The sequence below is a fragment of the Phoenix dactylifera genome, chromosome 6 (assembly GCF_051530095.1).
Source record: "Phoenix dactylifera cultivar Ajwa chromosome 6, Ajwa_hap1_PhDact_Kaust_v1.1, whole genome shotgun sequence".
NCBI classification, from domain to species: Eukaryota; Viridiplantae; Streptophyta; class Magnoliopsida; order Arecales; family Arecaceae; genus Phoenix; species Phoenix dactylifera.
In genome coordinates this window covers 1,142,484-1,156,644 of record NC_143195.1, presented here as the reverse complement: position 1 = coordinate 1,156,644, position 14,161 = coordinate 1,142,484, and the positions used below count along the sequence as shown (strand labels likewise).

Below are 14,161 nucleotides of genomic sequence, written 5' to 3'. Positions count from 1 at the left end.
GCCCAAAACATAGCTCTTATTCTTTGAGGCAATGCAGCAACCGAGGTGAATTCAAAAGGAATACCAAGACATGCTAACCCATCGGCGGGCTGATTTGCCTGTCTGAAAGCATGAGTAGCCATGAAGAAATTTAGTAATGACAAAGATTGCTTAATATCAGCAAGCGAAGGATGAAAATGCGTAGAGTTGGAGTGCACTGATGTGTTTATATGAAGTACCAAAATCCACTTGATGACAACCGCTGAGTCACCTCTAACCAAACTAATCTGAATCCATCAGCATGTATAACATTACCTTCATGATCCCAAATTACAAAGCCCAAACTAGCAGAATCATCATTCCAAGAGGCGTCGAAATTCATTTTCACCAATCCATTTAGAGGAGGGGATACCTAAGAAACCAAGACTGCGGGTTGATGGTTGTTTCCATTGAATTCGATGAGGTGATATGTCCTGATAGATATGACTTGTTTACTCAAAAACACATACTCATTCCATGCATTCCAAATTGCCCAAGCTGTGTAACAGAGAAGAGACTTGGCAAAGGCACTGACCAACTGATCTCAACAAAGATTCATGATTGATTGTATCGAAGTAAATTTTGGTAGTTTGGTTGATATCTTCCGGAGTAGTTTGGCAAGAACATCCTGATTCTCTAGCAATCAACTTGAGTGAAGAAGGCAAGCGACCCACCCTTCTTTCCACCAAAATTATTTTACTCTAGGGGCTACTATTAACTTCCACACCCTACTGAGATCAATTCGCTCCTCCACAACCCAATGCGGCTGAATATATTTTAGTATATATCTTTAGTTCTCAACTCAATATCCCTAGCCTTGTGCCAAACAAGCCGATTCGGACATTAATGTGTAGGTAAAGGTTGATCAAAAACCCACTAAATTTGTATTCCAATTACCATAAAAAGTAATCAAATTAGAAATTATTTGGTCATCATTGTAGAAACTTAATATTCGTAGATTCGTATTTTTTTCTCAGCATATCTTATCTTTTTCTTTATTTTTTTATTGCTTGGCCATAGATCATTTAAAAAACTAATGCTGCATTTGTTACCCAGCTATCAACAAAATCCAGGGGTCATCCATTTTTCTATGGCATAAATTGATCTCTACAATATCGACGTGCCCCTTTGTATCTAATAAGACTCGTAGCCATTAAAATTATATTTTTAATAAATCAATTTAGCCCATATAAAATCAATCCCCCCCCCCCCCTCCTCTTTTTTTCTCTCTTACTTTTTTCTAATAAGACCCGTAGTCCCTTGGGTTAGCTAAGACTAGGGCTCTCATTCCGCTCTTGTAGCGTCCAGAACTATGCTCATCTTCTGGGAGCCTCCACCTTCTAATTTTTTCAAGGTGAACTTCGATGACAGCTTCAGTGAGGAAGAATGGAGTGGTGTCGGATTTGCTACCAGAGATCATGAGGCCAAATTTATGGTGGCTGGGGACCGACGGATCTTCGATCAGACTATGGTCGGTGCCAAGGTCAGAGCTCTATAGGAGGGCATCTTATATGTGAGGCAAGTGCTGGGTGCAGATCGTATTGTCCTAGAGAAGAACTCAGCTACGATGATCGAGTGGATCCAAGATTCAAGTCATGCGGCTGGCGGGATGCGGTTGATACACGACATTCGCAGTCTTTTGGAGGAGTGCGCCTCCAATCGTGCTATCTATATTTTCCGAAAGGCAAACAGTGCGACGGACTGGGTGACATCCTTTGCGGCTCATCACTATTTTGTTTGAGATAATCACATCTCGGTCCTGTCTCCTATGTATTTTTTTCTTCCTTCTAACTTTATGGGCTACACCCACACCCGTTGTGCGTGAGTCGTTGATGTACCAAAAAAATGAATGTTTAAACATAATGTAAATGAAAATAGATAAGAAGAAATGTAGTTGTTGAGATAAAAAGGGAGTTTAGTTTAATTGAGAGATTATTCAATGCGTTGGAAAAAATATTTTGAGTGAAAGAGAAAGGAGGTTTGAATGATTCAGAATTTTGGGTTGAGCCGAATCGGGTTTGGGCTGGGTGAAGCCCTTTTTTTGTTGACCAAATTTATCCCAGATAATATGCGGTCAGGATTTTGCCTAGGTTGATTGACAAAAAAAAGCAAAAACCAAACTTAACTCGGAATTTAGATTTAGGTCCCAAGCTTTAACCCGACAAATCCACGTGTCTTGGAGGACTAATTAGATTGGGTCACTGGTGGACTCGACTCATTTGTAGCCCTTCATATAATTTACAAATAATTTATATAAAGTGTGAATATGAATTTAGAAACATAAACTAAAATAATTTATTTTAGGATCAAATTAGGTTGAGCCGGGTTAGGTTTGTTGGTGGCTAGGTCAATTTAGTTTAGGTTAAAGGTTACCTCGACCCAACCCAACTAAAGGCATGGTCAAGCTTTCTGAGTCTAAAGCTAATCCAAAGTTATAAAACATCGAGCCCAACTCAATTTGGACGTTTGATTTGTAACTTGAGCTGCAATTGGTACCGTATCAATTTTTTTTTCTTCTGCAATACCCATTTTTTTCATTTATTTTTGTAATTAAAATTACAAATTGTAATTGAGTCGTGGGCAACCAAATAACTGTTTAACTATTTTAGCAGCTTGTAAATCCAATTACGATAATTGAAATTATAAACCCCCGAACGCAAGCAAATGCGTTCTCGTACAAGCGAAAGCTTGCATCTGGGGACTTCCAAGGACCGGACCCGAGACGCCCTTTTTTTTAAGGTAAAGAACCAGGTTGCGGTCATCTTGTTGACGAGGAGGAAGCGGAGGGCCTCCCCCTCTCTCCCTCCCTCCCTGCTTATCCCATCCGCTTCAAATCCATTTCTTGCTCAGCGACCGCACTATTCTTGGTCTCCAATTCGGGCCTTTCTTCATCCCAGCCATGAAAAAGAGAGTAAGATTGTTGCTTGTTCTTTTTCAGTTTTTATTTTTTTAATTTCAAGATCTTCTCTTGTTCTAGAAGTACTACCTCTATAAATAATCTTAACCGCCGTGAAACTAGTTTCCTGTTAATTTGGCTGTAGTACTTTCAAACAAAGATTTGGGGGCTCCGATCAATTGGTGATCTCCCCTCATACGAATCTCCCTCTCTCTCTCTCTCACTGAATCTCCACTTTGTTTTTTTCGGGCGGCGCAGAGCGGCATCGCCGGACACGCATTCCATGAGCTTCTGCAGCAGCTGGGCGATGACCCCAACCCTCTCGAATTCCAGCTCCCGAACTGGTTAAAGAAGCAGAAATCCATGCCCTACACCTTCATAAGGCGCAGCATCCTTCCCTACATATAAATATTTGCTTTTTTTTTTTTTTTTTGCCTTGCCCTGGTTCTTTGTTCCTTCTTACCCTAAAAAAAACTGCTGTTGTTCGTTTTGTTGGTTTCAGATTCCGAATCCCATTATTTTCTGTACTTCCATGTGCCTGCAGGGCATGTGTGCTTAGCTGATTCATCCAGCTTCTGCGCCACACACTGACATGCACCACACGCACAAACTTGCATCTGCAAAACCATGACAATAACAATCGAGCATTGCCCCAGCTATTTGGGGCTGGCTTCATGGTTCCAGTTCGCCAAACTTGAATTTTGACCCATTTTGTAGTTTGAAAAGTACTTTTACGACTTGTTTGTCAGCCTAGCATCAATTATCTACTTTCTTGATGTGGGCGCCTTTGTGGTGTTGCACACTTACAGTAGTCATTATTTCTTGGTGAACTGGAATATGTATTTGTTGCTTCTCTTGACTCTGCAAAGATGTGTATCTCACCAAAAAGATAAAAAGGAGGGCTGAGGATGATGGCATCTTCTGCTCCTGCAGTCCTTCTTCCGGAGCATCGGCTGTCTGCGACAAAGATTGCCTATGTGGGTACGTGGCTTCTTGGTAGATCGTAAATTAACATAGATGCAATGCAAGTGCCTTATTTGAAGTTGCATGGTTGAACGCTTGTTTTCCATTGCTTGATCATGGGTGCTGCCTTTCTTGGTCATGCCGAGATTTCTTTTAAGGATTGGTGATTATTGGTATTTCTGGAGCATCATATGATGAAGAATCTTGTATTTTTGGGTGCTCAAGGGACTGTGTCTATGTCTTGGAGCCTCAATATCCAACCTACATTCATTGCTTTTTCTTGACTTTTTGAAATTGAGGCTTTCTTTTTGCAGAATGCTTTTGTCTTGCTGCTCCCAAAGCTGTAACTGTGGAGACTTGTGTGTTAACAAACCATTTCAATATCGACCTGTAAAGAAAATGAAATTAATTAAGGTATGAACTTGAGCAAATAACATTCCTCTCAACCTTTTATCTTCATTTTTTTTCCTTTTCAAATCCTGCTATGCTCGTGGTGGAAGCCGGGTGAACTTTTTTGTATCCTTTCCTCGTTTATTATCAGTGAAAATTTGCTCTTAAAAGTGTCGTCTTGTTACTCAAACGAGTAATCATCCTTTTTCCTGATATATAAAACTTCATGATTGTTATTGTTGTTATCATGACTTAATAAATCATTGCTAGCATGAGTACTGTCAGCACATTATCAGAATGTTGCAATAAATCACATGGTGATATATAACAAGCATGTAGTTAAAAAATATGAATCTTATTTTTATTTTTAGTTGTTGTACCAGACCTTGTTAGGTAAACCTAATGATAATTTGGCCTTTATTTTTTGATAGATTTGTGCAAAAACTGGCTTTTCTTTGTTGAGTTCCGGTGCATGCGACTTGCCTGTTCAGTTGTCTTTGAAGAAGAATCAGATGGGGTTTCCCATCTATCTCAAAAAATGACTTTTCTGAGAAGAACCGGATGGGATTTCCCATCTATCTCAAAAAAGCTTGCCTGTTCTATTCCCATATTGATATGTATATTTCTTTTCTTCCTTCTAAGGCCAAGTTTTATATCTGTACCCGTTATTTTTCTCTCAATGCAAGCTATATCTTGTAGATAGGAATGTGGATGAAGCATAGTAGCAGATGGACATATAAGAGGAGAAGTTTTGTGATTGAATCAGTAGGTGAAGGTGATTATTTTTCAGCATTAGTACATGATACTTTTGAACCTTGATATGATCAAACTTGTTTTAAAAAAGAATGATGGTGGTTACTGGTTAGAGAGTGTAAGAACGTGAAGTAGGTTACACGAATGTCCAATGTGCTGCCCTATTTTTTGTTTTAATTTTCATTTTATTTTAGCCTGTACGTAATTTTGGTATTATTGAACTGGTGCACTGTTTCTGTATATGCTCCACATAGTTTGGAAAGCTCTACTTAGAGGGCGTGAGAGCGTGAGTCCTATAAAACTGTAAATGTTTTGGTTAGTTCTCTTACAAGTATTGCATGAATTCCACATGCTTCTCAAGTTTCACTCTCTATGCCAAGTCTTCTGCAATGGAAAGCATGTGGTAGTAGAAGAAATGTAGTATGTTTGGAAAATTATTCTTGATGGCAAGCTGGATGGTAAGCAGTTCATATAATTTAATTTTTTTGAGAATTTAGTGCCAGTGATAAACTCTTATTCCTATTGTAAGGCCACATGCTTGTTGTTGCAGTCGTAAATGCTGCTATGCGCTTTCTTGGTTGCTTGTTTTTGACAGAATACCCAACTGAAAGAAATCTCCTCTTTCTTAATATGAGAAAATAATATTTTTATCGTTTGATAGGAAGATATAAAAAATGGCTTGCAATCATTTTCTTAATCTTAGTATAGCATTAACAGATTGCAAGCGTACTTTTTGTTTATGTTAATACAATCCATTTTTTATAGACAGAGAAATGTGGAGCGGGGCTAGTTACAGATGAAGATATAAGACAAGGAGATTTTGTGATTGAATACGTGGGTGAAGGTGACTATTTTAAACCAGTATTTTTCCTGAAATTGTTTAGCATGCAAATCATGTAATACCTTACATATGATTTTAAATTATATATTGTACTCTCTTTTTTCTTAAAAAAATCAGTTATTGATGACAAAACCTGTGAGGAACGGCTGTGGAAAATGAAACACTGTGGCGAGACCAATTTTTATCTATGCGAGATTAATCGAGACATGGTTATTGATGCCACATACAAAGGAAACAAGTCTAGATTTATAAATCATAGCTGTCAGCCCAATACCGAGATGCAGAAATGGTTATCCCCTATCCTCTTTAGCACATGTACTCATTCTTAGTGATAATTATGTCTTATATGATCTATTTTACAGGACAATTGACGGTGAAACTCGAATTGGTATATTTGCCACGCGTGACATAAGTAAGGGAGAGGAACTGACTTATGATTATCAGTATGTGCACCTTGCCAGGGTTTCTTGAAGAATTTTTTTTGTTTACTACATGCTTGTTCATCCCTCTCATGTTTCCCAATAATCTAATTTGTCCAACATGATCTGCAGATTTGTGCAATTTGGAGCAGATCAAGATTGCTATTGTGGTGCTATAGGTTGTAGGCAGAAACTGGGCAGCAAGCCTAGCAAGCTTAAGTTATCTTCTTCAGATACTGCTTTACAATTAGTTCTTTGTGAGATGGCAGCCTCATCTCCCACTGTGAAGGCTCTTCTTTATGGAAAAGATGTAAGTTATAATGTGTTCATTCTAAGAGATGCATGAGGATCAGTGTATCACTTTTTCCTTGCTTGTTGCATTTGGCCTTATCTAATAGTGAATTTTGTGTGAACTTAGTTGACTTGAGACCCTTTGATATGATATTACATAACTAAGGACGGTTTCTGAGAATGATTTAAACTCAAATTAAAATAATTATCAAAACATAGACCATAACCTTGACCACCACAATGACTAGACCTTATTGCCTTACCTGATTTATATTGGTTGGATGGGTCAACATATGGGTCATCAAAGCTCAAGAATGGGCAACTTGCTCTCAACCTAATGCTGTATACTCAAGCGAGAAGCCACCCATGAAACCTGGAATGCCAATCACCTGGAATGATGGCTATATTATTGCTTGTGCAATTGAAGCTTTTGCAACAGGACATCACTTGAAGTTGGAGCATGGTAGAAATGTTGCTATAATGTTCCTCATACTAAGAGATGCATGAGGATCATTGTATCAGTTTTCGTTGCTTTTAGGTTGCCTTTAGCCTTAACTAAAGTGAATTTTGTACGAACTCGGATGAGACCCTTTAATGTGATATTACACAATTAAGTATGCCTTCTGTAAATAATTGAAAATTGAATCACATAATTACCAGAGTTTAGGCTATCGTCGACCATCACAATGTCTAGGCCGTACTCTCTTATCTGATCTATGTTGGTTGGATTGAGGATCCAACATAGAAGTCATCAAAGCTTAAAAATCGACAAATTGCCTTAAACCTAAGGTTGATCTGCAATGCAGTGTGTACTCAAGAGAGAAGCTAGGAAGATTACTATATTATTGCTTGTGCATCCAAGCTTTTGCAGCAGGGCATCAAGCCATCAATGCATAGTAGAAATTTTGTAGCTTAGGAAACAACAAACCTCTCTCTATCCCCGGGCAAATCTCCGTTCTAACCAATGAACAAAAGCATGCATACAATGCTCATGCTGGTTGCTGTTTAGCACTTGCGAAGCTATGTCAGTCATATGTCCAACCACATGCAAGGGCTTGTGAAAATTAAAATGGGTTCATGCTAGTGTATCAATCTGGGTTGGCATGCCCCAGCACTGGCCAATATGGACTGCTATGGGGCTATGCAATGATATGAGTATGCATACTCCTGTCCTGTAGTTTGTCGCCCGAAGTGTACTTTCAGTCTTGAAGATAATTTGACTTTAGTAGTGTCCTCTTAAATCTGATGAAAAACTTTACTAATTTTTGAACTGTTCTTTTGGTAGGGTTTACCAAATGGAAGATCTGATATAGGTAAGATACGCACCATTCAAGATTATAACCACCATGCTATTTAGATGAATGTGGTTTCTTATCTAAAGGCTCATGGTTTTGAGATTGAAAAGGTTGTGTCAATGATTGTTGATTTTCCCATGATTTATTATTTATAGAAAATCACTGTTTTTGTCAAGCAGGAAGTTCATATCTTTCTGTTCCTTACAAAAAAAAGAGCAGCTTCCAAAATTGTATCGGGGAACTTGTGCGAATATGGTCCCCTCTGTATAAAAGGTAGTGGAGAATCTCTTTCTTTACTCTCTTCATATATTTCAGACATTACTACTTGCTGTTTTAGAAGGTGGAAATTTTAGCTACATTTTACCTAGTCATATTCATTACATATTATTGTTCAGAGAAATATCATCATAAATAATTCTGAGCATCATTTATGGATGAATTTACTTAAATTATAGAACAAGTCTGTGTTTAGCGTTTGTTTGTTTAAGCAACTTCAAATTGCATCAAGTGCACAGATGATAGTTAACACACTTTGATTGATACTGCCTTTCACTTGAAGCGTGACATCAAAATTTTTCAGCAAAGTATTATATATTCTTTCTTGTTGCAAACATGAAAATCAATCTATGGATGTTAAGTGCTGAAGGTCACTTCCTGGAACTTGTTTGCTATATGCTTAGTAGGTAAAAAAGAGTCATTAATTAGTTTACTTGTGTTTTCAATGCATAGCTGAATTGGAGCTACATGCCTTTTCTGCATGAATGGTACTTGTACGCATGAGCATGCAGGTGTCTGCGCAGGAATTATCATTAGATATCAACTCTTTTCCCAGCTAATGGATGTTGAGCACCTTCATAAAATTGACAATTAATACTCTAATGTTCAACTATGTGTATAACATGCCATGACATTGACATTTTTCGCCATGCTGAAGTAACTCGAATAAGTTGGTTCACGATCATGTCAAGTTGTCAATTAGTGGGTTGACATTTCACACATGAACTTAGGGCACTTTCTAACGCCTTGACTATTACAGTTATTGTATAGTATCTACTTGAGTTGCACCCATGCCATAAGTTCAAGCATGCTGTTTTTTTTTCTAAACAAAGGAAAATCACGCTTACATGCTTACATTTTATTTTTTTAAAAATGACAATATTATTCAGTAATGAAGTGCTTTGCATTTCTTCCCTCTTTAACAATGTGGCTTTCCATTTCATCCTCTCTAACAATCTTGGGTTAACTTTTGAGTCTCTTACTGTTTGTTTGCATCGAGGCCTACATACTTTGTCAATGGAACTATTCCTGCATCTTACCCTATGACAATCCAGTTTTGTAGTTGTTCCCCTCCTTTTCATCTAGTGTTTTTTAGATCTTTCACCCCTTTTTTTCGAACTTTCAGCAGAAATCTAAGGCCTTTTTTGCCAAGTCCTCTTCTACAGTGTTAAACATGCCATTTAATGTGGTTTTGCATTACTTTTTTTTCTTTTATTGATGCTACGCCTAATGCTTCCGATTATGTGCCATTCTTAAGTCTATCCTCCATTGTTCTATCATCTTTGAAACATTGATTTAATTTATACAGGACTGTACCCATTAGATTTATTAGCCTAACTATTATCTCTTCAAGAATGGCCAACGTGTCATGAGTACTCACTCTCATCCTCATTTTTCCAACCTTGATGTCTTCATTTATTTCTCCATTATGATGTAATAGGTCGGATGCATACTAATTCTTGGTCCTCTTTTCCATTATTGTTCATTTTTTCTTTATTTTCATTTTTTGGTAATAAAATGCTGGTCTATGTACTCTATTCAGTTCTACAAAGTTCTGGATATGTCAACAATATCTGTCCTCTTTAATCCCAATGTAGCATTTGATCTTGTTTTGTCAATCCAGATTATATTATTGACAAAAAAATGCAGCATTATATTGCTATATGATTGACAGCCAGTTCATTATGACAAATTTAAAGAGACATGAGCTTAGGTTTCAAAATTTGGTGTCCACCCACTGTCAGCAACCTTTCTGCAATTGCCTCTCGGACTTGATATTGCTTCCTTATACCTTTCTTTGATATTCTAATTGTGCCGTACAATGCACCTGTTCATTATGGCCACCATTTTTAATATGATTTGTTTTGTCATGCACTTTGCATGCTGATAAATATCATGTACAAGTTTCTTTCTTTTTCTCTAACTCTTTTCAACTACCAAAAAAGACCATAGCAATAAGCAGTGGTAGATCCAGGAATTTCTTCTTCTTCTTTTTTTTCTTTTTTTTTTTTGGTTTTTTTTTTTTTGGGGGGGGGGGGGGGGGGGGGGGGGAGGGGGTCGTAAAAAGTTAAAGAAATAAGGGACTAGCTGAAGGTCCACCTTTGCATTGGTATTGCTAGAATTGCTTCTCAAACTCATTATTTCTCCCTCACTCTTTTCCTTCATTTTCTCTTGTTTCCCTTTAGTATTTATTCCTTCTTAAATTTTCATCCTTTTACGTATGCTTTCTTTTGTCATTTATCCTAGTCACATAAAGAAACTTCGTGTGAATTTTGGCACTATTTTGAAGGCTTTGTTTGCTTGCAGAGGAAGTGAAGGGGGCAAATAATCACTGGGAGAAAAAAAAAAGAAGAAAGACCCATGTGGATTTTATTTGATTTTAAGGAAAATGTTGTAGAGATAATTTTATTGTTTGGTTGGGCAGGGGGTGGTTTTGCTTGGGCTAGTTTATTTGGTATCTTATCCAAAAGAAACAAGCTTTCGGTTTTCTTTCCCGAAGTCTCTTCCTTTTGGTCAGGGAAAATTTTGCAGCAGGTAGAGAACACTAGGAAATTTAACTTTGTTTGACTGCAACTTTATGTTTAGTCCTTTACACAGTTAGCATTCTACTTTTAGTCCTGTTCCCACTTAGGCCTGCTTTTACACACTTGCACACGAACCAGAGGTCAAACATTAAATAGCTGTTGACATCAAGGACTGACCATAAAGTTTTTGGTTAACAAGGACTAAATGTAAAATGACAGTCAGTCCAGAAAGCAACCTAATTTCACAAAAATTTTCTATTAAAAATTTTCTTTTCGGATTTCCTGTTCGTTGCCAAACATTGGGATAGTTAGCTACAAATATCCACCTTTTCTGACAGGTGTGGTGGGATATATGTTTGTCATCCAGAATCATGGTGAGCACCACTTGCACATCTAAGGCCGTTGCCTTGCTTCTGTTGTCACCCAAATATTTATGGTATTTTCAATCGCCATCCCTTTGGATTGCTTCTACTGTTAGACTGATTCATCAAGGAGGTATCAAATGCATCAGTGTCGAGTATATGGCTTTTGCTTGAGCCACAGCATTGTGTGGGTGTGGTCAAAATTGATGAGTAATGTCAAAGGCTTGCCCAATGATCCCTTTTGACAGAGACTTAGTCTGGGTGATGATCATTTGATAGTTGGTATACCTCCGACACCAGGCCTTCATGGATATCACCTAAACATTATACATCTATGGTATTGGTCATGGTATCAATAGAGCTTTAACAAATCTTGTACTCATTGTTCAGTATCTATACATGGTTATGTTCTATCGCTTATTGAGCAGTACGTTAATGTGCTTATGCTTGCTCGCTGCTAAAGATGTTATCATCTTTGCTCAATATATGAAGCTCAAGCATCAAATGTTGCAGGTACTATGGGGGAGTTATACTTGAATTCAACTGTTGCTCCAAAAAACACACGGTAAAAGTCACTTTTCTGTATTGGAACATAAATTCATATATAACTATCAAGACATATCTGAAATATTTTGAAGTACTAGGATAAACTGACTTATCTTTTTCTCTTCGGCAGATCATTACAGAGGATGAGCAGATTGAAGTTCTTGACATGTCAAAGGAGGATTGGGATCTTTTATGATCTTTCAACGTTATCTTGATAGTATTTTGTCGAAGTGGTTTATATGGGAACCTTGTCAAGTGCAAAACAGAAGTCATCAATTTGGCCTTAATATGCTATGTATGAATGATGTAGAAGTCCTTTTCACATCATTAGCTGTGATACCTGGATCTTCAGAAATCCTCGGAATACCCTGTCAAAAGAGCAGCTTTTAGGAAGTGTTTGGATCACGATCAGTGTTGTTGTAAGCATAACAGTCCTGTGCATTTTAGCATGAGACAGCAATTACCCCGATGCCAAACTCTTTGAAGTTTCTGTGTTCTCTGGTAATGCAGTTTTTAATTCAGCAATACAGCTTCATTTGTAAAGCTGAACAATTTGAAAAATTATCCCTAAGCATTTTGTACAGCAGTCAAAATGTCAGAGCTTTAGATTTGAATTGAAACAGTCAAAATGACATTCATCTGAAAGCAGTGCTGCACCCCCATAACAGGTTGTTGTGTTATAGATGTGCTGTAGATGTAATATGGTTTTGGTTATTCTATTGCTACACTATGGCTTTAAATAAGTATAATTACAATATTTATATTACAGCTATAATATATTTGTTTTCATGAACGGCGAGAGGGTTGCCACCCATTCATTAAAATAGAGTTTGTATGGTAGAAAAAAAGGGTATACAGAAAAGCAGGAAGAGACCGGGGAAGCAGACTGCAGATTTAGCTGACGGGCGGGACAGCATATATTCCACAAGAGTGGAACTCCACAGGGCTTTGGTGATGCAGAGAATCGGCCGCTCCATGAAGTGGGAGTAGATGGAGCCCAGCGCTACTTCCCCTACCAGCCTTTGTTGAGGAAAATTTGGTCACTCTAATTTCTTTAAGGGCTCGTTTGGTTCGCGAGAAAAAAAAAAAAAGAGAAAGTGCGATCAACAGAAAAGTAATGAGATGTCTTTTATTTAGTTGGAGTTTTCAAAGGAGAGAGACGGAAAAGTGATATTTTCATGGAAATATGATTTTTACATTTCATGAGAAAGTTTTTCACATGAGAAACATGAAAAAGTTACTTTTCTATGAGACGGAAATCACTCTATTTTTATTTTTTTTTCAAAAAGGTCCTTCAGCATTAAAAAGCATTAAAGAGGTATTAAGATCTAATTTTTATTAAGGACATAATAGGAATTATACATAACTTTCTCAAGAAAGTGGATGGTCAACCAAACATAAGCACTTTGGAAATTTGTCACTTTTCCATTGTCAACCAAACATGCCAAAAGTAATTTCCTAGGCATCTTCTTCCTAGAAATCTATTTCTCAAAAATTATATTCTTAGGAGGAAAAATGCTTTCCGCAAACCAAATGAGCCCTAAGATATTCCAAAGTGTTATACTTACCAGTTTGTCCTGTTGTGCACTTAATCAAGATCCAACTCTTCCATCTCCAGTGTTCGTAAAGCAGGCTAGCTCCTTAACTCTCAAAGCAGTCTCCAGGGACTGCGATTTTTTCTTAGCAAAGGGATCAGAAACAGATGATGGCCGGCAAGTATGGGGAGAAGATATCGGTCAACCCGAAGACTGTGGCCTCGGCCTCAGCTGGCAGCCAAGATGCACATTGGGTGATTGGCTTCTTTTGATGATGATGATGATGAACACACTTAACTCCGATTTTAGAACTATCTCAAAAGCTAGAGATTCAGAATGGACTGAAACGAGATCTTTCCGTAACTCGATTTAAACCTGGGCTAACTTAAAGGTGCGACATGAAGACATTGATAGCAATATGGGGAAAGTTTCCATCAAGCAACAACGGTTCTGCTTAACCCTACAAAAGCATGCATATGTTGTCCAACTCTGTCCCTAATAGTTGGATACACCAAGCAAGCCCCCAAAGCTAATGGTCTCCAACTCTGTCCTAGGCCTCCTTCTAGTCCGACTTCCCTAATGTTAGGTGGTAGCATGCCAGGCTCAGCTAAAGCCGCTCACACACAGCATAATGACTTCTCCTGACAAGCGAGAACAAGTCCTATCCGAATTGCCAGCCGATCATGCATGATTTTTCGATAGGGGCGTAAATACGCAAGAGATTAGGAAATCATTCTTGAATCAAAAGGTTTATCTTTGTCTATTTTGATTTGAGTCGAATTCATAACCTTAAACCCCCTTCATTGATGACAATGATGATGAGTTGCACTCTTAACCCTCCCATTGACATGAATGGATTAGATGCTGATTGCCAAAAAAAATGACTGACTTAAAAAAAAAAAAAATCAACAAGAAAAATGATAAGAGATGGATGAATGCATCAGAGGGTTAACGTAAAATTTTCCAATTTCTTTTTTGTTCTTTTTGTTCCAAGAAAGGGTTGGACTGTAGATGACAATAATTCCCATCTTTGATAAATTTTTGGTACAAT

At 37.7% G+C, this 14,161-nt stretch overlaps 1 protein-coding gene across 1 annotated transcript; it reads left to right on the top strand.

The window, feature by feature from the left end:
• Positions 1-2,645: 2,645 nt before the first annotated feature.
• ASHH3 (histone-lysine N-methyltransferase ASHH3) lies at positions 2,646-12,220 on the top strand. Its single transcript, XM_008799721.5, has 12 exons — positions 2,646-2,929; positions 3,173-3,302; positions 3,784-3,895; positions 4,192-4,291; positions 5,786-5,864; positions 5,979-6,150; positions 6,224-6,304; positions 6,413-6,590; positions 7,857-7,884; positions 8,046-8,139; positions 11,543-11,594; positions 11,706-12,220. Exons 1-12 carry the CDS (start codon positions 2,918-2,920, stop codon positions 11,769-11,771), a joined length of 1,104 nt encoding a protein of 367 aa, XP_008797943.1. The 5' UTR covers positions 2,646-2,917; the 3' UTR covers positions 11,772-12,220.
• Positions 12,221-14,161: the final 1,941 nt, after the last annotated feature.

What these genes read in the sequence shown, in the direction of transcription:
- ASHH3 (XM_008799721.5), top strand. An exon ending in AGAAAATGAAATTAATTAAG is followed by an intron (nt 4,292 to 5,785) that starts GTATGAACTTGA and finishes CATTTTTTATAG; the next exon opens with ACAGAGAAATGTGGAGCGGG. An exon ending in GAACTGACTTATGATTATCA is followed by an intron (nt 6,305 to 6,412) that starts GTATGTGCACCT and finishes CATGATCTGCAG; the next exon opens with ATTTGTGCAATTTGGAGCAG.